The following is a 24,357-nucleotide window of genomic DNA, read 5'->3' on the forward strand; positions in this document are numbered from 1 at the left end:
GCTATGATGTTTCCCATGGTTCCTCTTTCCTGAGCTCTGCCTCATTACGTAAGCTCTAGGGAAAAAGTATTTGCACTGTGCAACTTTTCTTTTTTTTTTTAAATTGTATTTTTATTAAGAAATTTTTCCAAAAAAGAAACATAGTATACATACTGTAGTTATATAAATCAAGAAAAGAAAATAAGCAGGTGTAATATTACAATTAGTAATTCAGTACAAATTGTAATCAGAAATTATAATAATATAAACAACAAAAATATATATAATATATATATAAATATATAACGGTCCCAAGGAGCCCAAATCCTATCAAATCTCTCCAAAGCATCTTCCACCATGGCTGTCATATGCTCCATTCTACGAATATCAGTAACAGCTTGTATAAGCTGCGTCTGGGTAGGGGGGGAGGTGGAAAGCCAACATGCAGGGATAGCTCTTTTGGTGGCCAGTAATACATACGATGCCAGAAGGGGGCACTGCATGGAACAATGATTTCCTATCCTGACCGGGCAAGAGGACAGCATTAAAGTCACCTCCAACTATCATGAAGGGATGAGCTATTCTGTGTAATCGTTCAAAGACTTCAGTAAGGAATTTAATTTGATCCGTGTTAGGAGCATATACATTCATGATCGTCATAGGGTTAGATAAGTAGGTGCCTTCTAGAATTATATAATGCCCATGAGGATCTAGATGGGTGGACTTGATCTGGAGGGGACATGAGCGTTTGACCAAGACTGCCACTCCAGCCCTTCCAGATGGGTCCGAAGCTAGAAAGGACACTGGGAAGTGTCTAGAGGCAAATTTCAGGGAACCCCCGGCCCGGAAGTGTGTCTCCTGAACCAGGATGACATCCACACTGGAGGCCCTGAATTCCTTCAAGGCCATCCATCTCTTTTTTATGGAATTCAAACCTTTCACATTATATGATAACAGTTTCAAAGCCATAGATAAACATCATAAACAATTCAGCTTCGAAATATTCAAAACAATAGGTAATAGCCCAACAGTAGAAATATGTATGCGTGGCCTAAGTACAGGCCTTAGCCCGTTCAGAGGAACCTTATCATGAGATGATCATTCACCGGACTAAAAATAAAAAAACATGAAGTAGAAAAAAATATAGAAAAATAAGAGGAGAACTGAAGCATTTGAACAAACTTGGGATGATCCAAAGAAAGGGTCATGAAGGATTATGTTGCTTAAAAACAAAAAGGCCTGTGAGGCCCAAAAACTGAGAAAAAAAAAGAAAAAAAAAGAAAAAAAACAACTTCACAAAAAGGCCTGAGCAAGGTTTACTCAGGAATCCTCGGCCAAAGCCTGAGGACCAGTAGGGGAGCATAGCTGTCTCCAAAATGGTAGGGGACTCGTGACTACCCGTCACAGTGATCCACCTATAGAGTTACCTGACTAAGTACAACTCTGGGTAACCCGGGGAGATGCAGCCGTGGAAGAACCATTAACCAAAAAAACAAAAAAACAACTGCTACCTATGGAAATTGGACTGCAATATCAGAAATGCAAACAGGCAACAACAATAGCCTAAAATTTGCAGGACGTCTGCAGGAGGAGACGTACTGCAAACACTGTGGGCCCAAATAGAGAATCAGACATCAATCAGGTCCCGTATGGAGCCATAATAAGAATATGCATCAGGAAAGAATGTCCACATCAAGTCAGGTGGGTGGTCTTGAGCATTGAGAGTGTTGGGGAGTGGAGTAGGCCTTTGATCCTCTTCCTCTCACTGGGGTCCAGATTCTGGATGGCGCTGACGGTGGGCGTGGAGTGGTAGGCAGAGCCCGTTCTATGTCCGCAGGAAGAGGAGGCAGACCTAGACGTTTGAGCATCACCTTCTTGAAGGTCCCGTAGGACGTGTTGGACCCCCTCTAGAGTGACGTTGAGGCGAAATGGAAAGCCCCAGAAATAAGGGACTTTGTGTTGCTGTAGATGAGAGGTGATGGGTCGTAAAGAGCGACGTTTGGCCAGGGTGATCGGGGAGAGGTCACTGAACAGTTGGATTCTGTCACCTTTGTAGTCAATGCCTGATCTGTTGCATGTGGCCCTGGTTAGAGTCTCTTTACTGTCATAGAAGTGAAAACGTACCACTATGTCACGTGGTCTGGCCCCCGCGGGGGGTTTAGGGGCCAGGGACCTATGAGCCATGTCGAGGCGCCAGTCAATGTCCACAACTTCAGGAGCCAGAGTGTTAAATAGGCCTAAGAGATAAGGCCTGATATTGTTGTCAGCAACAGTCTCAGGGACTCCGCGTATTCTCAGGTTTTGGCGTCGCTCTCTGTTCTCGAGGTCCTCCTGCTGAAGCTGCAATTGGGACACTGAATTTTTAAGGATTGCATTTTCCTCTTCAAGAGCTTGTACATAGAGCAGAGTCTCATCAAATTTTGTCTCTAGGGAGGCTGTGCATTCTCCCAGTGCATCAATCTCTCCTCTGAGCTCTCTAGATATTCTCCCTGTCTCCTGTGCTATGTCTCTGGTTACCTGCTGGGCCAAGGCCTGGAGTTTAAGATCCATCATCTCCGGGGTCAAGACCGGGTGAGGAGAGGAAACAACGTGTGGATGGATGGCCTGTTGCTGCCATCCGTTCTCTGTCATTAAGGTGCTGACGTATTCCTCTGGATCTCCCTGAGAAATCGGGACCAGGGATTGAGGCTTAGTCAGGAAGCGGTCCATGATGGAGGAGGATCTTGAGTGTTGCATGGCTCGGTAGAAGGATCTCTGATCCCCAATTTTGTCCATAGGGTGCCGGAATGTGTAGCGGAGTCGTGGCATCTTGCCTCTGTAGCTGTTTGAAGCTTATGTAGCTGTACAGAGGCCGCGGATCACTGGACGAGAGCGGAGCTCAGAATTCACGCATCCCCCATCTCAGAGGACACCGCCTGTGCCCCTGGGTTGCTTGAGATGTAGAAATCAGGCCGGGGGGTGCAGAGGCCGCAAGCGTAACCCACAAGCTGGGGCCAGGGACAGGCCAGAAAACAATTTATATTAGTGGTTTAATATGTAGTTAACAGTCTGATCTTCCTATTGTGATGAAAGCAGTGGGAGTAAGGCGATCTGAATGCTGGAAATAGGGGTCAGCCAGAAATCTGGGTGTCTGAGCTGTCTATGCAGGTACAGGGCTTGCTTCAAGACCCAGTTCTAGCAGGGGTGGAGGCACAAGGAAAGCAGCACAGTATCCCCAAAGCACACAGTACCTGATTATGGAGGATGCACCTTATACAGTAGGCCGCAAGATGGCGGAGTGCGGTGGATGCCCGGGAATCTCCTTATATTAATCCTCTGGTGCTTTCTCAGGAGGTTGTACAGTCCATCTTTCTCCCCTTGACCTCCACTGAGGGAATATTTGAACTAGCGGACCCCCTGTATGCCGATGGGGGTACTTGAGCCCGGGGATGACGGAGGCTATACAGGCCGCAAGATATCAGTGGGCTGCGGGCGTTCGGATCTCTCTGATACGAGCCCTCCGGCGGTATCTCGGGTCCCCGCACAGCTCAGCCTCCTCCCGGGGACAATCCTCCCAGGTGTGGATGGGTCGGCCTCCCTCCACTCTGCCGATCGTGGCACTCGAGCCTGGGGACAGAGGAGATCACACAGGCTGAAAGATGGCAGAGGGTCTCTCTGGTGTGGAGCCCGTCGCAGCCTGATAGCAGCTCAGACGGCCGCTCGAGCTCCACAAATTTCCCAAGGATTGGTGCAGGGAATGTCCAGTGGCTGCTGGGGAGGGTTTGGAAGCTCTCCCAGTTGATGACTGAGCAAAATGGCCGTGGATTGTAAAAGGGTCAGCGGAGCTCTTCAGCCACACGTCCTTTCCCCTCAACGTTGTGTGTGCAACATTTCTTGCAAAGTGAATGATCTATTTGTCTTTACAAATTCAACCTCAGTATGTCTGTTTTTCTTTTCACTGGACATTGAATTGGGCAAGGTGGGGCTAGTTTGAGTACAAGCCAGCCAATAGTTACAAATGTAAACGTAAAAATTAAAAAAAAAAGTTAATAGCAAATACTTGCAAACCTAATTACTAAAATCTCATGTCAGTTTTTCAGGCAGTCCCTATTACAGAGTGACATTATCCTGTTCCATTCTACCAATTGTGTTTTACATTGTCCACCTTTCACATGGGTTTCCAATGGAGCTTACAGATGTCTGTTTCCACATGCATTACAAAACCATGGCTCTCTGTTGTCACCATCAGGAAATCAGACCTGAGAAATGCCTTAAGCTATCTTCTGGCAACAGACAGAAAGTCCCTGTACCATTGCTAAAACACGGTACTGTTTACTGCATATAGCTGATCCTACATACCGTTTATGCAGCACTGACAGTGACCACAGCACTAATAAAGGAAATAGTTAGTATGGGCCAAGTTTTAAAGTGATAGCAAAGCTGGGGGTAGGCTTTAATTTATTTCATGTAGTGTTTACTTTAAAGTGGAACTAAACTATTATTTTATTGGAGAGCTGGGCTTGGGAATCCTTGTGTTACCACCATGGGAACTGCTAAGGCTGGATTTATATGAAAAGGCGTGTTTCATTTTGATGGTTGGTGAGTGTGCATTTCTTACACACTTGTCGGTGGAGCACTATATGGAGACAATTATGAATAATGCACTTTTCCTTGCATGGTGAAAGGAGCTTTTATGAAGAATACAGTTATATTGATGGGACTTGCATTGACATTTTCTATTTGTATATTTTTATAATTTCATGTATTGAAGTAGTGCCTGCCTTTTGTCTGTTTATAGTGCTGCTTCCATACATATTTAAAAATGTGTGCAACTAAAACCTCTGTTATAGTGTAAGTTGTTAGACAGCACCATTTTGTTTTTTGTACTTTTTTGAAGGCTAGCTGGTAAGTGTGCTGGGAAATCTTACTTCAAAAGCTAGTTATAAATTGGGCTTGTCTGCATTCTTCTACATGATTAAAGAATGTCAGCATTATAAAAAGAAAAAAAACAACAACATTCTTTCAAAGAACATGAGAGAAAGCTAATTTTTATTCTTTACCTTTACTATCTGGAAAAACATTTTTCGGTCTTGACTGTTGACAAGCCTGTCACAGAACACTCTATAGACCTCGTGAATCCAAAGTCTCATCAATTTCTGTGCTCCTGAAGAGCTCTGATCTACTTGAGTTGGCTTAAAGAGTATAATTCCCTAGGAAGATAAGTGAAATTAATCAAATTTAGGATATTATTAAATTATTGATGAAAATCGTAAATAAACAAAGATAAAAATAGCTTTGGGTTTCTGTTACCTACTTGGTATCTTGTTAAACATGAAGCCTCAAATTATATCTTTAACTCTTCATATTCTAGGCATCACCCTAGATTTTGCATTGGCAGTTTGCCTCTGCTGGCATACCACTAAAGATGATCTTCGGGTAAGGATTGGTGAATTAAATGAAATTTCCTGACAGACTCCATGGCAGCATACGCGTGGGTTAACCCTGCCTCCTCTCCAATACTATAGGACTCCACTCCCATAAATTTGAGCTCACCGCTAGAGACTGCATTCCTTTTTTGTCCTCCTCATTGGACCTACAAACAATTCACATACGTTTACAGACGTCCAATCAATTGAGGTTTATGCCGGGCATACCTTCTAACGGTGTCAGGATAGCCCAGGGCCCATCTATGGGTGGGTGCCTGGCTCCAGGCCTCTATATCCAGTGGTGAGGACGGCCTCTCTTTGCCCAGGTGCAGATCAGCTGGCAGGTCTGAAGGTTCTTCCATGGAAACAAGTGTTTGCTTTTATGCTTATGTTTGTCTCCCCTTTCCCCTTCTCTCCCCTCTTTGGTGCCTGGAATGCAGGTGCTTTCCAGGACACGGCTCCCTCTTCTGCGCATGCGCGATTCTTGGATGAAACCAAGGCTTGGTTTCGTGCATGCGCAGTATGTCCCGGGGTCTAGGCGGTCGCGCAGGCACGCTAGACATAGCAGTAATGTCATTTTGGTGGGGATATTTAAATCCCTGTGAGCTCCTGTCACACTGGGGATCACTGTGGGCACCTTGTGACAGCTCCTCCATGCACCAGGGTTCCCAGGTTAAAGTAAGCCAGCCTGGGGGTTTATAGTGCAGGGTGTGGGGAGCGGAGATGGCTCTTAAAGGGCAAGCTACATGCTATTTGCTCTCCTTCTCCCAGGACGTTTGTGTGTTCCTACAAGCTGCAGGATCATCACCGATCATCCGCCAGGGTGCCATGGACAAGTCACCTCCTCTGTGCAGCCAGCCCTCATGCTCTAGGTACGTGGAATGTGTGAGGGGAGGGGGCCAGGTTCACGTGGGATGGTTGTATTTCCTAACGTGATGTGTTTTCTGCCCTTCTCCTTTTTAGCCCTTCCAGGTCGGATCACCAGTTTATTTTCCAGGACAACAGAGACCTTGCCAGGCCACAACATCAATCTTCCTCATCTAGGTCCAAACGCGACTCCCCGTCTAGGACCCATCAACAGAGGAGATGTTCCCATTCCACCTCCAGACACCACACCCACCGCCATGACAGCGGCTCTGATCACAGAGTCTGCTGGGCATGTGGGACACGAGTCCCGGAGGGCAAGCCACTCTGTGATCCATGTTATGCCTGGGCAGTTGGGGAGAAAGAGACAGAGAACCAACAGATGGAGTCTCTTGTTAAGCGTGTGGTTCAGCAATCCCTAAAGAAATGGGGTACAACCCGCACATAGAGCCAGTCCACCACTCTATCTGGCTCCGTGGCCGATGAGGCCCAGAAGGATCTGGGCCCATTCCAGCCTTATAATGCCTCCCCTGGCTCTTCAGATAGCGAATTGGAGGGAGATGAATTTGTCGATGCCTTCGACTTCACCCTGGTTTCTCCACTAATGAAGGCGTTCAAAGAGGCTCTCAAGTGGGAAAATCCTTCCACTCCTCCGCCTAAGCAGAGGAAGTTCTTTAAACATCTGGGAAAGGAACGTTCCAATTTTCCACTCCTTTCTGAATTGAAGGATATTATCGACTAGGTGTGGAGCAAGGTAGATAAAAAGACTTCTATATCAAGCAAAACTTCCAGATTATACCACTTCAAGGCAGAGGAAGTGAAACATCTGGAAAATGCTTCCCTCGTAGACGCAGCTCTGATGCGACTAGCTAAATACGTCACTCTTCCCTTAGAAGATGCTGTATCTTTCAAGGATGGGCTTGAGAGGAAAATATACCTTAAAAGATCTAAAAAGAATTTATGGGTTAGATGGTATGGCCTGGACAGAGAATGTGGACTCTGTACTCAGAGGTGTCTCAGAAGAACTGGCTAGGGGTCCGGCAGTCCAGGAATTGAAGCTGGCAATGGCCTTCCTGGGGGAAGCCTCAATCGACCTTATCCGCCTCTTGGCTCGGACTATGCTATCCTCGGTCACGGCTAAGCAGGCCTTATGGTTGTGCCCGTCGGCTTGCTAATCCAGCATCTAAGCAGGCCTGGTGTAGTATTACCTTTGAAGGGCCCTCATTGTTTGGTAACAGGCTGAATAGTGCTATAGCCTGAGCCATTAATGGGAAGTCAGGCTTCCTACCCCAGGATAGGCACCTGTTTGGTTGTTTATACCTGTTAGTAGGATGCCGTTGAAAATCATCTATCGAAGAACACTACTCTCCCATTAATACAGCGCAACTTCATTATGCAGCTTCTTAGATTCGCTACCTGTCACAATTATTTTTGGTTCCAAAATCAATTTTATTTACAGCAGAAGGGTGTGGCCATGGGGGCTAAATTTGCCCCCAGTTTGGCCAACCTCTGCATGGCCCAATGGGAGGAGGATGTCGTCTATGCCTCCCAGAGACCAGAATTGGTTCTCTGGGCTAGGTACATTGATGACATCCTCCTCCTATGGTGTGGGGACCGTGAATCTTTGGATATCTTTATGGCCACTCTCAACCATAATGATCGTGGCATCTCCCTGAGCTACGAAGCTAGTTCGAGTTCCATTCATTTTTTGGATCTCGAAATTATGGCGGTAGACCAACATCTGTAGTTTAAAACCTATTTTAAACCTACAGACCGAAATGGCTACATCCCGTCAGATAGCTGCCACCACACCCAATGGCTCAAGTCAATTCCACGCAGCCAGTTTTTGTGGCTGCGTCGTAATTGTACAAGAACCTCTGATTACCTTTTACAGTCCCAAGTACTCCGGGATAGATTCATTGCTAAAGGTTACGACTCTGGGGAGTTGGATGCTGAAATTAATCAAGTTTTACTAGTTGATAGAAACTCTACTCTGGTTGAAAGTCCTAAAGATCCCTCTGACTCCAAATTCTGATGGTCTTTTTTTACCATGTACTCTACACAGTCCAAACAGATTAAGGAGATCTTTAGGAAACACTGGAAGGTGCTCAGAAGTGATAGATTTTTGGGTCCTCTCCTTCCTGAACGGGCTGGAGTAATTTTTAGAGGTGCACGCTCAATACAAGGACAAATTGCTCCCAATATCATTGACCCTCCAAAAAAAGTCTCTTTCTTCAAACAATGTAAGAGTTATTACCCGTGTTGAAAATGTAATGTGTGTATTTACAGTATTGCAGGGAGACATAAAACCAACACGTTTTTGTCCACCGTTACCTTATGCACTTACCCCATGAGACATTTTGCCACTTGTGCCACTCAATTTCTTGTATATTTGCTGACTTGCCCTTGCAAGAAGCAATATGTAGGTCGCACTATCAGAACGTTTTCTGTACGTGTGAACGAACACATTGCGGGCATAAACAGTGGCAAAAGCAAACATACCGTACCCCGTCACTATTTATTACATCACAATAAGGATCCCACCGGCACACTTTTCCAGGTGATTGACAAATTTGTTCCTCACTGGAGGGGAGAATCCCGCCTCCGCGGAGTCTCCCGTTTGGAGACTTATTGGATATATGATCTCAGGTCCTACTTTCCGTTTGGTTTAAACGTTGAGTGGGACCTCAACTCATTCATTAATCAATCCTAAGGGCTCATCTCATCATTATTAATATCCTTTCACTAATTATTTATACATATATATTTTTTTAGTACTGTATGTTCATATCACTATGTCTATGGATTTCATCAGTCCACATGTATAACAATTGTTTTTCTTATTTTATTGTATCTCACCTTTCGCTATTTGTACTGTTTGGGATGTCACAAGTTTGTAACACCGCGTTGTGACCACTTTATGCAATTTTTGTGACCACTTCCGGAGGTCTGATCACTTCCGTTTTAAACATTTTATTTATATCTCTGATAATTGGAGATGTCTTGGTTATGTTAGTTCAGATTAACGATTTCTTCAATTATTTTATACTTTTTTGGTTTTACTTACATCTATATGTTTTACTTATTCATGCCTTGTGAGCCTTTGAGTTATTACAGTTCCGGTCATGTGATGCTGCGTGACCTTAGGGCTTGTAACGTGACCCTGCAGTTCGCAGGCTTTGGCTCCTTCCTGCCTCGCTCTCTGTTTGTCACATGGTCCGGGACCCACGTTTTCGCGGGCTTTCCGACATGACGTCTTCCCCAGCTGGTCATGTGTCTGCCAGGCCATGTGATGTGCATGTAGATTGACCCGCGTTTTCACGGGCTGACATGTTGTTTTCTCCTAGCCAGTCAGGAGATCGCCGACCACATGATGTGTGCTCTTAGATTGGGCAATATCAGCACATGTTCAGAGCTTTCGACTTACTATTGGATTTCACAGTGAGACTTGGTTAAGTCTGTCATGTGATTATCCTTTATCCAATCCTATTTTTGCTTTAGTTCTCTCCGCTGATTGGTCTTGTGTTTTATTGACTCATTTAACATTATTTATATCAGTAGGCAGTGTAGTAGATGTTTTTTATGCCCCTGTTGAAGGCCTATTGGTCGAAACGCGTAGGGCGTTGGATACTCTCTACATTGCCTCTTCAGTTTTATCGTTTGTGATCACTTTTTTATGTATGGCGGGTTTTAGCAATAAACTACCTTTTTTAACCTGCACTATGTGAAATCTTATTGTTTATTACCACATACCGTCTGGATATGAGTGGATGCCTGCACCTTGAATCCATCCTTTGCACACACCATCGAGATCCAGTCTTCACGGTTCAGAGTTCAGGTTGATCCGGAAACCATCCATTCTCCTGGGAATCTTACCCTTGAGGTCATCCACACACTTGCCCGTTGTGGCACATTGCTTGATAGACTCTATGCTGCCGGCACTAGAGTCCACCTGTTCCGGTAAGCGCACTCATATCTTGCTCAGTGTTTGATGACCCTTCATTGGATGTTCAGATTACGGATGGAGTTGTATCCCTGATCCACTGTACTTCATCATTTTCCATGGACTTTGTGTTCCCACTTTAGGACAATTTTTTTTGATTATGCCCATTTTTTGAGGTGCACTTGCACACATTGTTTACAGATATTGTCACATCATTTCACATATGGTGGTACTATTTTTTCTAATCTGGAATATTTACCATTGAGAGACCCTGGAAGTGACCACCCCCCTCCCCTCACATAAGCGTGACATCTTGTGATGGTGGTTTTGGTACTACAACTTGTTAATAGATAGATATCTCTGAGCATCTCCTTAAGTTGATACTGGTCTACAAATAAAGTCATGTGATTTGTGAATATACTGTATATCTTTGTGAAGACTCTGCATATCAAGGGTTAAATATGTGGGGTGCAAAAGGGACGTGTAATGGAACCACAGAAGTGATGAATATATCTATAAAAATACTGTATTTCATTAATTTTAGGTAAATTCTTTTCTATTGGTAAAGTAATCATACAAAAAACAGTGTAATGGTTGCAATTTTAGGTAAATTCTTTTCTATTGGTAAAGTAATCATACAAAAAACAGTGCAATGGTTGCCCATGCAGGGGAAGGGCCTTCTGGCCCATTGTACAAAGGTCAGAAAGAAAAACAATTCCATAAAAAACAAACAAGCAAAAACAAAATACCATCGTACAACGTGAAACCAGCGGATAAATCTCTTATAATGCAAGGCTCAAGCAATCCTAAGTCATATAATAGGTGGATATGGGACCATTTGCTAGTAAGTGACAGGGTCAACATGTACATATACCTTTAAGTAGAAATATCATCCACCATTGTAGCAGAGGGGTTATCTAGCCAGCAAGATCGTACCTTCTGAAACTTGTGTGGAAATCCCCTGTTAGCATATGTGGCTTGGTATAGGGGCAGGTTGGAATTTACTAAACACATCCAGAATTGGACCGAGGGGAGAAAGGTTTGTTTCCAGCACATTGTAATTGCCTTACGGGCATTAAAATAACAAGATACTCAGAAGAGTTTGCCTAGCTACCATGTTAGCAAATGGTTCAACTAGACCCAGTATACAATACTGTGGTTCAAGAGGTATTGTGATCTGCATTGTAGTGAAAATTATTTGCAGCACAACATACCAATACATAACTATAGCAGGGCAAGACCAAAAAATTTGAAAACCTCACCAGACTGGTGCGAGCAGCGCCAACAGGCTGAAGAAATTTAGGAACTCTTCTTATGGATCCTATACGGGGTATAGTAGACCCAGTGCAGGATCTTAAATTGGATTAACTTATCCCTGACGGACACTAAATAAGAGAAGGGAAAATGGCAAATCTCCAACCAATCTTCATCATCTGGCACAGGGATATCTGATCTCCATTTCTGTTGTAGGGAAAATAACTCAGGACTGGCTGCCACAAGAAGATATCGATACAGCTCAGAGGTGGGTTTCTCGAGGTCAGGTGCATGAAGGATAGCATCTAACTCGGAATAAGAAAGGTAAAACTGACAGTGAAGGCATAGGAAACCTGAATATAAAGGTAGTAATAATGCCAGGGCAAATTAAATTCAGTACTAAGAATGTGGACGGGAAGCAGACAATTATTTTCAATGTGTTCCAATGTTTTAATTTTATATTTGGCCCAGGCATGGGAATCAATAATAATATTAAAATGTGAAAGGGAGGAATTAAACCACAAGGGAATATGAGAGACTCCAAATGAAGACCAGTTTTCCAGGCTTGCAGGGTGGTAAGCATAGAGGGGGTGAGTGGATTTCGGACCGCTAAATAATGAAAACTGAAGGGCTTCTAGAGACTGTAAGATCGCTGTGTCCAGGACAACAGAAGCATTAGTCAAGTCAGGTTGTAACCTCAAAGTAAGCTGTAACTAACAGGGATGGATGCAAGATAGTACTTAAAACAATCTTACATTGCCAGCTCCTGCCCCCCATTAAGCGTTCTAATGAGAGTGGTAGGTTTATACCTGAGTATTTGAGAACCCCAGACCAAGCAACCAAGAAGGGAGAGGGGTAGGTTGCTCCATGCCTTCAATTTAAGCTTAATCTCAGATAACACAGGGTGAAGATTTAGCACAATAGAGTTGAAGGCCTGGCAAGAGACAACAATACCTAAATAAGTGAAATTATCAACACATTGTAAAGGGAGGGTGCAAGAGGAGGAGGCCCGTGCCCCATCATCCACCGGAAATAATTGTGACTTGTGCCAGTTAACCTTCAGACCTGTAAATTGAGAATAGGTGTTCACATTTTGATAAGCTCCCTGTAGGGAAGGCTGGCATCTTAAGGAACAACAATAGATCATCGGCATAGAGAGCTACCCTCTCCTCCATCTATCCCACCCTTAGGCCGCAGGGGCTGGGGACAGAGGGCAACCCTGCCTGGTACCACTTTGCAGTTGAAAGGAAGTGGAGAGAAGGCCACCTACCCATATTCTAACAAGAGGGTCAGAGTACAAAATTTTTAGCCATGCTAAAAAGTGAAGCATAAATCCCATCCTCCACAACACCTCCCATAGATATGCCCACTCCACAGTATACATTGCTTTTATATGTCTAGAGGGGCTATATTTCTGGAGCCTTGGTTCAATGCTGATTAGAAATAATTCAGTAATCTAATACTAAGAAAAATTCACAAAACCATCAGTGAAAAAGAGTCTTTAGAAATGACAGAAACATAATCTGAAAAAAATAAAGAAAAAATATAGAAAAAATATAAAAAACAAACACTAAAAAATAAAAAAAGTAAACACTAAAAAATAAACTGAAACAAAGTCCCAAATGAATTTGACGGTGAATCAGGAGATGTCCATGCAGGTGTAAAGAAAAGATGTTAGCACGAAGCCATAAAGAAAAAGGCCCTTCTTCCAAACAGACTTTACACCCAAAGTGAGTATGTAGTCTCCTTACCCACAAAAATTACCACAACAGCGGTCTCACCAAGCTCAGGGAATTCGGTCTCCCAAAACCCTAATTGGATGTCCCAAACTGCTGGATCCTTGTCATGTGCAGCTCTCACAGACACAGCCTGTCTATTGAATAGGCTACATGCAGCCTCTGACTCCTGGAGACCTCCTGTCTCCCTTGGATAGAGCAGTCTCCAGCTGGGAGCCCTGAGGTATTCCTACACCTTCATTATAAGGGCTGTGCTCACCTGAGCACACACCCTGCTGGTCCTCCACAAAACCTGGACACAGGGTTGGAGATTCCGTCCAGCCCAAGATACTATGGAATCTCCCAACTACAGAACCCCATCCAGGTATACCAAAACCTGGAGAAAGCTGCAAATGCAGTTTTCTCCACTCCACAGCTATACTCTGTAGTCCTGGACTGAGCCAATGTGCACACTCCATGTCCTTTAAGCCACCAATTTTCCAGTGACAGCATCCCATACTGTCACAGTATATAAACATGCAATATTGGGGTCAAAAGCTCCACATGGGTCTTAAAAAATGCAGTTAGGTAAGGAGCTTATAGCTAAGGTAATTTCTTCTGGGGTAAAGTCTGTCACCAACAGGAAATGTTCAGAGTCATATAACCATTCTAAAGCTAGGGAATCCAGTGGTGGAGCCAGAGAGGAGAGATTAAAATCTGGTGGCAAGGAGGAACTATACAGGGTAGTATAATAGCATGTAAACCCCTCCAAAATTGCTTCCTGAGAAGTAACCACTGTACCGTCCACAGTGGGGATTTCAGGAACAATAGTAAGGGGTCTATCATGTTGACTTAACATCGCCAAGAATCTACTATTCTTGTCCCCATACTCAAAATACTCCTGCTTATGTTTTTATTTATCTAGGCGAGTGACTTTAGCCATATGCAGATGCTGTTCCCAGGAGAGGGAATAAAATCTATCAGTGGTGGGGGAAGAGGAATATTGAGTGCTAACATCAGCCAATTTAGACTGTACAGTATAAGTAAGCAACATTTGCTCAGACTTAATGGCAGAAATTAAAGTTATGCATAATCCTCTAATGCTTGCCTTAAAGGCATCCCAAACCACCATAGAAAAAGGTGATCCAGCATTGACATTCCAGTAATCCTGTAAACTGAAGGGGAATGCGTTCCTGCGAAATAGCATATTGAATCCATTGTGGCTGCAAACTTCATAGACATCTGTAGTGGGACTGTGGTATTCACAGAGTGAAGGATTTGCAAGTTCCAAATCTATTTGAGAGGATGTCTTCATCGTCATGGAAAAACAGGAATAGGCCCTAGTATGTGGGTGAAGCCAGCGCTAGATCTCAATAAGAGAGGCATCTTGCCCCCACGTGGCCAGATCAGAGTTAAAATTGGCAGGGGGAACCGGCAGGGATTGAGACAGAATGGCATTAAAGTCTCCCATAAATAGGATTTTGGTGGGGTACTGAGGAGTCAGCTTCTCCAACAACAGATATAAGGGAGCCATTTGGCTGGGTGGTGGTAAATAGGCATTTACAATAACATATTTCTGACTTCAGAGGAGTACAGCCCCCATTAGGGTCTATGAAACTTCTTCAACAATACAAGGAACAGTTTTACTAATCAAAATGGAGACTCCACAAGAATACGTGGAATACATGGCGTGAAATGTCTTTTGCACCCACGGTTGTTTTAGAGTCAGGGTTTTGCTGCCCATTAGGTGGGTTTCCTGCAATAGGACTATATGGGGGTTGTGTAATTTTAAATACTGTAATAGTAAGGAGCACCCTGTATTTTGAGTTTAGTCCCCAGGATATTCCAGGCGAGAACAGAAAAGTATTCGTAAATCCCCCCACCCCTAAAAAAGAAAAAAAAACAATTCCTTACACCAAAATCACAAAACAACAAAAAACAAACAGAATAAACCACTGGTGCAAAGCCTTTACCCAAAACTCACAACTAGCGAACTCCAAGTGTCCATTCAAAAGTCCACATAGGGAAAGCCAGAAAACAACAGTCATATTGCTGATGCACATAACCAATTTTTTAGTGGACAAGATGACTACGGCAGCATAAAAAATTCTCCCTTCAATGAACCAAAAAATAACGTGGTCTAAAAAGGTTAAATCAAAAAAGGAAACACAACGTCAAACAAATGTGTGGCAGTTGGGTTAATCCAATCCTATAGTTATTTTAGCGGTGTGCCAGAATAATATTAGAATGCTGAGGATACCTTGTTCCCAGTCACCGGAGAAAGGATCATCAAAGTCAGTCATATAAGGATGTGGGGAACATATATAGAACAATAGGGGGCATTCCAGTGCCAGGAATACAAAGGATGGTCAAGAAGACTAGAATTAGTGAAATTTACAGGACCATCATGAAAACAGAAGCTTTAGCGATTTTCCAGCTAGGTGTCCACAGCGACCGGTGTATCGAAGTAGCGAGCTGTGCTGCCATCCAGGATATTAGGCTTGCTTGGGTATAGTAGACTATATTTGTGCCCGCAATCTCAAAGGCACTTTTGGACCTCAGTAAAGGAGCACAGAGATTGTTGTACCTCAGGGAATAATCAGGATACAGGGAGATCCTAATGTTTTTGTATACCAACCCTGGGGAATTTTGTGCAGCTGCCAACAGCATATCCCAATCCCTGTAATTAAGGTGCTTGATAAGGAAGGGTCTAAGAGGGGAGCCAGGAATCGTTGGAGTGGGGGGACCTGATGGGCCCACTCAACCACAAATGTAGGCTGGCGATCATGGAGACCCAGCTGGGTTGTTGCAACGGAGCCTATTTTTCATGTCTATAGTTTTCTCCTGAAGTGCCTTTACTTGCCTCTGCAAAGCTCCCTGGAGTCAGTCTAAACAGTATCTTCCACCTGAGAAATATGGAATTCAGTAGCAGACTGCTGGGAGTGGTATTTCTCCATAACTTGTCTAATAAGACTGAGGTCTGTGGACATGCAGTTAATGTTAGTGGTCAGCGCTTTTTTGGGTGCTAGGAGATAAGCTGCAGAAGGCCATGGCTTGCTACATGACTGCAGGAGATGTCTTTGTGCTCGCTGACACTGCAGCTTGAGCTGACCGTGTGGCTAAGATGGCCGCCGAAGAAGAGGAGGGATAAGAGGCCACCAAATGCCAGCTCTGTTTCAGCTTACCAGGAGACATGGCGAGAGGTAACGACATGCACACCAGGTTGGCTGCAGATGCAGAGTTCAGGTGCAGCACGCCCTGCTCTGTTCACATTTAGCCATGCCCCCCCCCCCCCCTAATAAATATGAATTTTTAACAGTATGCTTTAATGTCTGATGATATTGAGGTTTTTCTGGTGAGGTTTTTTTCTGTACCAAATGCCCAGGATGTCAGGATAGATACAATCCTCACACATGTAATACATGCATTTCAGAAGTAAATACAATAAATAATAAATGCAGTTATTTTAGATCAGATAATTGTTGCCTTTTGTTACCTGTATAACCCGAGAAAAATCCCTTAAACTGAATATATAGTGTGATTTTGAAGGCATAGGCAGAAAGGAAGTCAAGACTTGTCTGTAGAGATCCATTGTGGCCCACACAAATATCTGGCAAATAAATTAAAAGAACAAAACAATGAATAGCTTTGCCTTCAAAATAAGATGCAAATCCATCAATATAAAAACAGTTGAAAATATGCCCTTTCACAGATGGGCAAAGAACAAAAGCACAGGATCTCAGTTTGTTAAACAAAATTAAACAACACAGTTGATGTCATAGGAGGTTAAGTGTACCTTTTTATATTTTCTTAAACACTGAGTTATAAAAATATAATTTCTATAGGCTAAATATGAACACACTGCCTCCCTAATGTGTGGTGTCCTTGACTCGCCAAGGAGAGTGAGAGAAATTTCAAAAGGAAGTCTCCAGCAGCTTTTAATGTTTGCCCTTTGATCGTATGCCTTTTATAGTCCCTCCAAGTACCAATTTGACTAGCTTTCTTTTGATATTTGATGACCTGGATGCAAAAAGCGTAATATGAAACAAACGATAAAGAGAAACAACCATCTACCTACACAGTGATTTTCTTTAAGCACCAGGTTTTGTAATGAACACTTTAGATATTTGAATTTATTTTCAGCTGAGGTAACCTCAAGGTAATTGTATTCTGCTGGATGCTAAAACATGGAGGCATTTGACCGTTGCTGTATTGTACTACACAAAGCCAAACCCATATTCATGCCTGAATATATAATACGAATGGCTATAGTTTACAATATCTCAAAGCGGTGTTGTAGCTAGGGATGGGCGAACGGTTTGGCCGGAGCATAAGTTCTGGCCGAACTTTGGTTGTTCGGATGTTCGGCGATTGGTTGGACTTGATGGACTTGTGTCTTTTTTCAACCTCACCTACTATGTAACTATGTAACTGTGTAATATGCGGTGTTCAGGCCAAGTTCAAAAGCCGCAGGAACACCATTAAAGTCTACGGAACACTAACATGAAAAATCAAATGTGCTCATTTTAAAGGCTTATATGCAAGTTATTGTCATAAAAAGTGTTTGGGGACCCGGGTCCTGCCCCAGCAGACATTTTTTCAGGAGCAGTGATTTTTTTTAATGCTTAAAGTGAAACAATAAAAATGAAATATTCCTTTAAATATCATGCCTGGGGGGTGCCTATAGTATGCCTGTAAAGTGGCACATTTTTCCCGTGTTTAGAACAGTATCGCAGCAAAATGACATTTCTAAAGGAAAAATTGTCATTTAAAACTGATCACGTAAACGGATGACCCTGCCCCCTCTCATGCCGAGGGAGCTTCCCTGCTTACGTCCCTGGGTGACCCCACCCTCAGCTATATAACAGCTGTCACCCAGAAGAAGCATCAATCGGCAGGAGCCACCCATGGAGGCGGAGGTGTTGCAGCTTTTTTTTTTAATAAAGGACTTGTCCCAAGCTGTCTCTTGTCTTTTTTACCGTTTTTGACACCTTTTCTTGTGAAATGGTAGGGGTACAATGTACCCCGTTACCAATTCACATGGGGGGGCGGGATCTGGGGTCCCCTTGTTAAAGGGGCTTCCAGATTCCAATAAGCCCCCTGCCCGCATACACCCACAACCATCGGGCAAGGGTTGTGGGGATGAGGTGCTTTGGGGTCAGACCCCAAAGCACCCTCACCATGTTGAGGGCATGTGGCCTGGTACTGTTCAGGAGGGGGGGCGCTCTCGTCCCCCTTTTTTCCTGCAGCCTGCCAGGTTGTGTGCTCGGATACGGGTCTGGTATGGATTTTGGGGGGGCTCTACACTATTTTTTTTTATTTGGTGCAGGGTTCCCCTTAATTTCCATATCAGACCTGAAGGGCCTGGTATGGATTTTGGGGGGACCCCCACCAAATTAATTTTTTTTAATTTTGGTTCAGGGTTCCCCTTAATATTCATACCAGACCCAAAGGGCCTGTTAATGGATGGGGGGATCCCATGCTCTTTTTTCAATGAGTTTTATCCGTATTGCTGAGACCCGGCAGTTCATTACAGCCGCGATCAGTTTTAAATGACATTTTTTCCTTTAGAAATTTAATTTTGCTGTGGTACTGTTCTATACACGGGAAAAATGTGCCACTTTTACAGGCATACCATAGACACAATATTTCATTTTTATTGTTTCACTTTAAGCATTAAAAAAATCACTGCTCCAGAAAAAACGACCGTTTAAAAAAAAAAAAAAAATTTGTGGCAGGACCCAGGTCCCCAAACACTTTTTATGACAATAACTTGCATATAAGCCTTTAAAATTAGCACTTTTGATTTTTCATGTTTGTGTCCCATAGACCTTAACAATGTTCGTGTGTTCTTCCAACTTTTTTGCCTGTTCGGATGTTCTGGTGCGAACCGAACCGAAGCCCATTTTGCTTATTTTTTGAATATACACAGAGCTAAAAAACAAAAAACAAAATGCTTCTTACAAAATAGACAATAAAAAGTACTTAACTAAAAGAATCCATGTAATTTTGTTGATAAAAAAAAAAACGTTTTGGTATGTCTGGAGTTATAAACTTAGCCTGTGGACTATGAACAATGGGCAACATGGCCACTTTCCAACACATTCAGGCTTACCTAATAAGGGGTTATATGTGTTTGGATGGTATAGGTTGGTCACCTTTGTAAGTCATCATTGCTATTTGCAGGACTTTATTAAAAAAAAAGGTTTAAATCATCATTACTAAGTTAATGTGATGTAAAAAATAAATAGATAAATAAATAAACAATCTTTCACATTTAATGTTTTTAAGCGTTGGCAGTGAATATAGTCTATCAGTCTGTGCTGGATGGAATTTAAAAAAAAAAAATCACAATTTAATTTCATGTTCTGCATCCCCATTGAATTTATCCTACCCTCTCTTTACCATACCAATTAGTGGAAAATTGGTATATCTTTCCCTGCCCTCCTCCCTGCCACCTGATACCCCCTGTGGGCTTTTCCTTTGTTTTCCTCTTACCTCCTCTCCTTTGTTACACCCTTCCAGTAATCCTATAGCCATAATATTTATCCTCTCACCTGGCCCAACAGTCCAATATATATATTTTGCTCTTCTAGTTACTTCAACACATTTCCATCATTCATTTATCCAGCCATTTGACACACAGGGGTTAATTATTGATTTACTAATGGCAAATAGAGTGTTTACTTTGCAAAAAATACCCAATCACATGCAAGGAAAATAAAGTAACCTTTTTTTGCCTGTACATAATAGAGTGATGGGAACCAGCAGGGTTTCATCTCATTATTTTAAGAAAAATCTCCTTGCAAAGTGAACACCCTATTTTCCATTAGTAAATCAACCTTTGGCTTTGAACCATACCTTCACACATCCACGTTCAATTGCTTCCCTAGTGTCTATAAGATCATAGTTACATTTTTAACCACTTCTTATCCGCTCACTGTACTTAGATGGCGCGGTGGGAGCATAGGCATTCTGAATCGACGTACTGGTATGTAACTCAGAACGGGTGCCTGAGTGCGGCTGTGAGGTCGCACAGCGGCGAGATCCAGTGATGGCTGTGATCTTCGGATACAGCCAATCACAGATCGGAATATGGGCACTGTGATTGGCCCTCCCAATTACGTGATGGCTTTGTCCAATCACAGCCTTCACAGTATAAACAGAGACACATTTCTCTGTGTCAGTTCTCCCCGCTAAACTCCCCGCTAAACTCAGTGAGAGCCCAGTACAGGGGAAAGGGGGGGGGGGTATTCTGCAGCCTGTGCTGACAGCTCTCTGTGTAAGGGATGATTTTACACAGAGAGCTGTCAAAGATCACAGACTGCAGCTATCCCTGAACAGTACACTAAGCACCACTGTCCCTGTCCCATGAACATCTTTCCAAGTGTCCCCATGAACATCTGTACCAGTGCACAAAACATCTGTCACAGTCTCCCATCAACATCTGTACCAGTGCACAAAACATCTGTCAAGTGTCCCATCAACATCTTTGCCACTGTACCAGTGCACACAAACATCTGCAATAGTGTTCCATTGCAACATCAACATCTGTCAGTGTCCGCCAGTGGATGATCAACATCTGTCAGTGTACAAGTGTCCCACCAATGAATAAATAAAACAGTTACAGCGCTCCCCCCCCATTTACCTATGCTCGCATTCAAAGGCATCACACATGTGAGGTATCGCCACAAACATCAGAGCGAGAGCAATAATTCTAGCACCAGACCTCCTGTGTATTATATTGGGTATTATATTGTCTCTGTGTGCATTAGAATTCATTAAAATGTATTGATGCATTAGTGTGCAACATTGTGTTAAAAAAAAACTGCTGCACAAGTACTGTGGGACATAAAATTTTATTCTCTAGGGACTCTCCTACAAAAATATATAATGTTGTTTGGAGGTTCTAAGTAATTTTATAGCAAAAATATAGATTTTTACTTGTAAACAAAAAGTGTTGGAGGAAGGCCTGGTCTTAAAGTGGATAATGCCTGAAGGTATTCCTTGGATGATGTGCCTCTCTATGTGACTAGGATCTGAAAAGTCTTACACATGTAGTACTGTACTGTGTTTTGGGGTGTAGTTGCAAGTATGCCTATGCTGTGTGTGAGAAATAATTTGTTAATATGACATTTTTGTGAAAAAAAATATTGAATTTCTTAATTTTCCAAAGAACTTTCCAAAAAGGGGTCATTTGGGGAATATTTGTACTGTTTTGGCATGTTAGGGCCTAAAGTACATCCAGTGTGACACATTTTTACAATGATTGGTACCATAGCTTGTAGACTCTATAACTTTCACACAAACCAAATAATATACACTGATTTGGGTTATTTTTACCAAAGAAATGTAGCAGTATAAATGTTGGTCAAAATTCATGAAGAAAAATTACTTTTTTGCAAAATTTATAACAGAAACTAAGAAAAACGCATTTTTTCAAAATTTTCAGTCTTTTTTCATTTGTAGCGCAAAAAAATAAAAACCCAGTGGTGATTAAATACAAATAAAAGAAAGCTTTATTTGTGTGAAAAACATGATAAATATGTCATATGAGTACAGTGCTGCATGACTGAGTAATTATCATTCAAAATGCAGCAGCACTAAAAGCTGACAATTGGCCTGGGCAAGAAGGGGGTGAAAGTGCCCAGTATTGAGGTGGTTAAACTAAGGTCTCTTTTCCACTATGACACATACAGTAGGTTATTTTAGGACATATGAATGTCACCCATAGGGACTGTTCACACCAGATATGTGTGCTCTGTATGTTGTGTTGCATACTTATACTTTTATCCTGTAATAGTCACCACAAAAGTACCTGTACAGGAAGAATGTACATTTATATTTAAATTATCCCTGTCTTCCACATGGGTGTGAACTTCTAGGAAGGTTTTTGGGAAATTCGGATCAGCCCAAATCTTATCAGAAGACACACCAGTCCAGTGCAAGAGCACCTTCTCACAAGATTTTGGCTGCTCTGTATTCCCTAGAATGTTTCATGAAGATGTATAATGCCAATATATATTTACTGTATAAGTCAACTATAAAATCTAACTTTTTTTCCTTACAGGATCCATTTGCACATACTAAGAGCTATTGATTTTTATAATGAGAGGGGGCCCAGACATTATAAGTGGACCTCTGCTTTAAATCATAATAGTCTGACCATAGAACCCTCCTACATTTGACATAGTGTACATCTTGTGGGAACAATTCCTGTCCCTAGACTGTAAGTCTTTCTTCCAACTGTGCATGTCATTACTGAAAATATATGCCAAATATCCAGGTTGTATATGCTTTCTTATTAGATAGGACAATGAGAAAAGCAGTAACCCATCGTAGCCAGGCACATTGAAGCAACTGAAGGCTGACTGAGACAATTATGAGTTACTATACTTTATGTAACAAGTGTTATTAAATGAGCCTGTTGATGTTTTTAGTTCCTTTAAAAAAAATTTCTTTGCCAGGAAAATCCTCTTTTGTCTCTCTCTTTTGTTTAAATTACTATGAAATTTGCCAGATTGAGCAATGTATTTAGATAAAAGCACCAGCTAGGAGCTAGGCGTAGCCTTTGCATGCTAAAAGTCACATTGTGAAAATTAGACTTCTGGTTTGCTTGTCAGCTAATAAACAATACTCTAAATGCCTCTTTGAAAGGAACATTATATGTGACACTTAGATTTCAAACTGCATATTTTTTAAAGCTGGATTCATCACACATTTACAATGCTATGCAGCATACAGTCATTCTGGATGCCTTTCAAATAATAAACCAGGCAGCCAAGAAATTAGCAATATTGTTAAAAACAATGCTATAAAAAAACTAGTTAAATGACAGTTAGATGTTGGCAATAAATTAATAAGCAATACTAAAATTTGCATAAATAATTGTTTATTGTACTTTCTTCCTTTTATATATATGTGTAAATGTAATTGACAAACTATGACTTTTCATGTATAAGCACGCATGAAAAATAATATTTACTGTTTGAATATACAATGTGGACCTTTGGGTCAATTCCAACATTATGGTCAATGAGTTTGCCAAGATAATGTAAATGTATGGGTTGACCTTCATTAACACTAGGAACTTTAAGCAAGGATGAGTTTGCTTCACAGAATAACATGTTTTTATGTGAATAGCATAACATGCTTTAAATTGTTTTTTGATTTATCTGGATCAACTGAGGTTGTGGAAGTGGGTGCCAACATTTTTTTTTATTACATTCAAGGAACCATGTCTTTTTAATCCCAACTGTGAATCTACCAATATTATATTTGATAGGGATGTTCATACTCATCTTGTGCATTCCCTCTTGCTGTCTTGCAAACTTACTGTACTCCTTTACGCCTTTTCCATATCTTTCATTAAAGGCAATGAAGGGTCACATGTTTGCCTATACAGTAAAACCTTGGATTGCGAGCATAATTCGTTCCTGAAACATGCTTGTAATCAAAAGCACTTGTATATCAAAGCAAATTTCCCCCATAAGAAATAATGCAAACTCAGATGATTTGTTCCACAACCATTTATTCATAAGTCCTTCAGTTTATAGTCCATATAAAAATATTATAGTAATGTGTTAGGTTGTGCAACCATAAAATGTCCTTTCATAAATGGAAGCCTCCACAAGGGGTTTAGAAGCAAAATCCAGCAGGAGCTACAGAGTATAAACGAGAAGAGAGGTGCCTCTAAGTGTAGCAATATGCTGCTAAATGTTGTACCTTCATTAAATGTAACCATATTGCTACACTTAGAGGCGCCTCTCTTCTCTTTTATACTCAGTTGTGATATGACGCTACTTGTATATGAAGACATCGCTTGTATATCAAGTCAAAATGTATTTAAAAATTTAGCTTGTCTTGCAAAACGCTCTCAGACCAAGTTACTCTCAAACCAAGGTTTTACTGTATTTGCTTCTTACAAAGCTAAACAAATCACAGAGAAATTGAATCCGTAAATGTTTTCTTTTCTCAAATTTATGATCAGTTTCTCTCAGTAAACTCCAGGTTGTGCTCAGAGACATCAGTGTTTCCTTTTACATATTTGTAGTTCTTTTTTAATTATTATCTTTTTAAAATTAATACATTTTTATGTATTTGTCACATATGTAAGGTTTAACAAATAATTATCAGAACACAAGAAAAGGAGTACATTAGAATATCAAGCATAAGCATAACAACATATTGAATGTTG

General features: G+C 41.9%; 1 protein-coding gene across 1 annotated transcript in view; it reads right to left on the reverse strand.

The window, feature by feature from the left end:
- Positions 1–24,357, reverse strand: part of LOC141133958 (dynein axonemal heavy chain 3-like) — a 3,453,856-nt gene that overhangs the window by 1,199,852 nt on the left and 2,229,647 nt on the right. Inside the window, exons 45-46 of the mRNA XM_073623563.1 lie at positions 16,657–16,770; positions 5,019–5,168 (exon numbers count right to left, since the gene is read on the reverse strand). Of these exons, the coding sequence (XP_073479664.1) occupies positions 5,019–5,168; positions 16,657–16,770 (264 nt within the window). The remainder of the gene's footprint in view (positions 1–5,018; positions 5,169–16,656; positions 16,771–24,357) is intronic.

Source organism: Aquarana catesbeiana, linkage group LG03 (genome assembly GCF_042186555.1).
Source record: "Aquarana catesbeiana isolate 2022-GZ linkage group LG03, ASM4218655v1, whole genome shotgun sequence".
In the NCBI taxonomy this organism is placed as follows: Eukaryota; Metazoa; Chordata; class Amphibia; order Anura; family Ranidae; genus Aquarana; species Aquarana catesbeiana.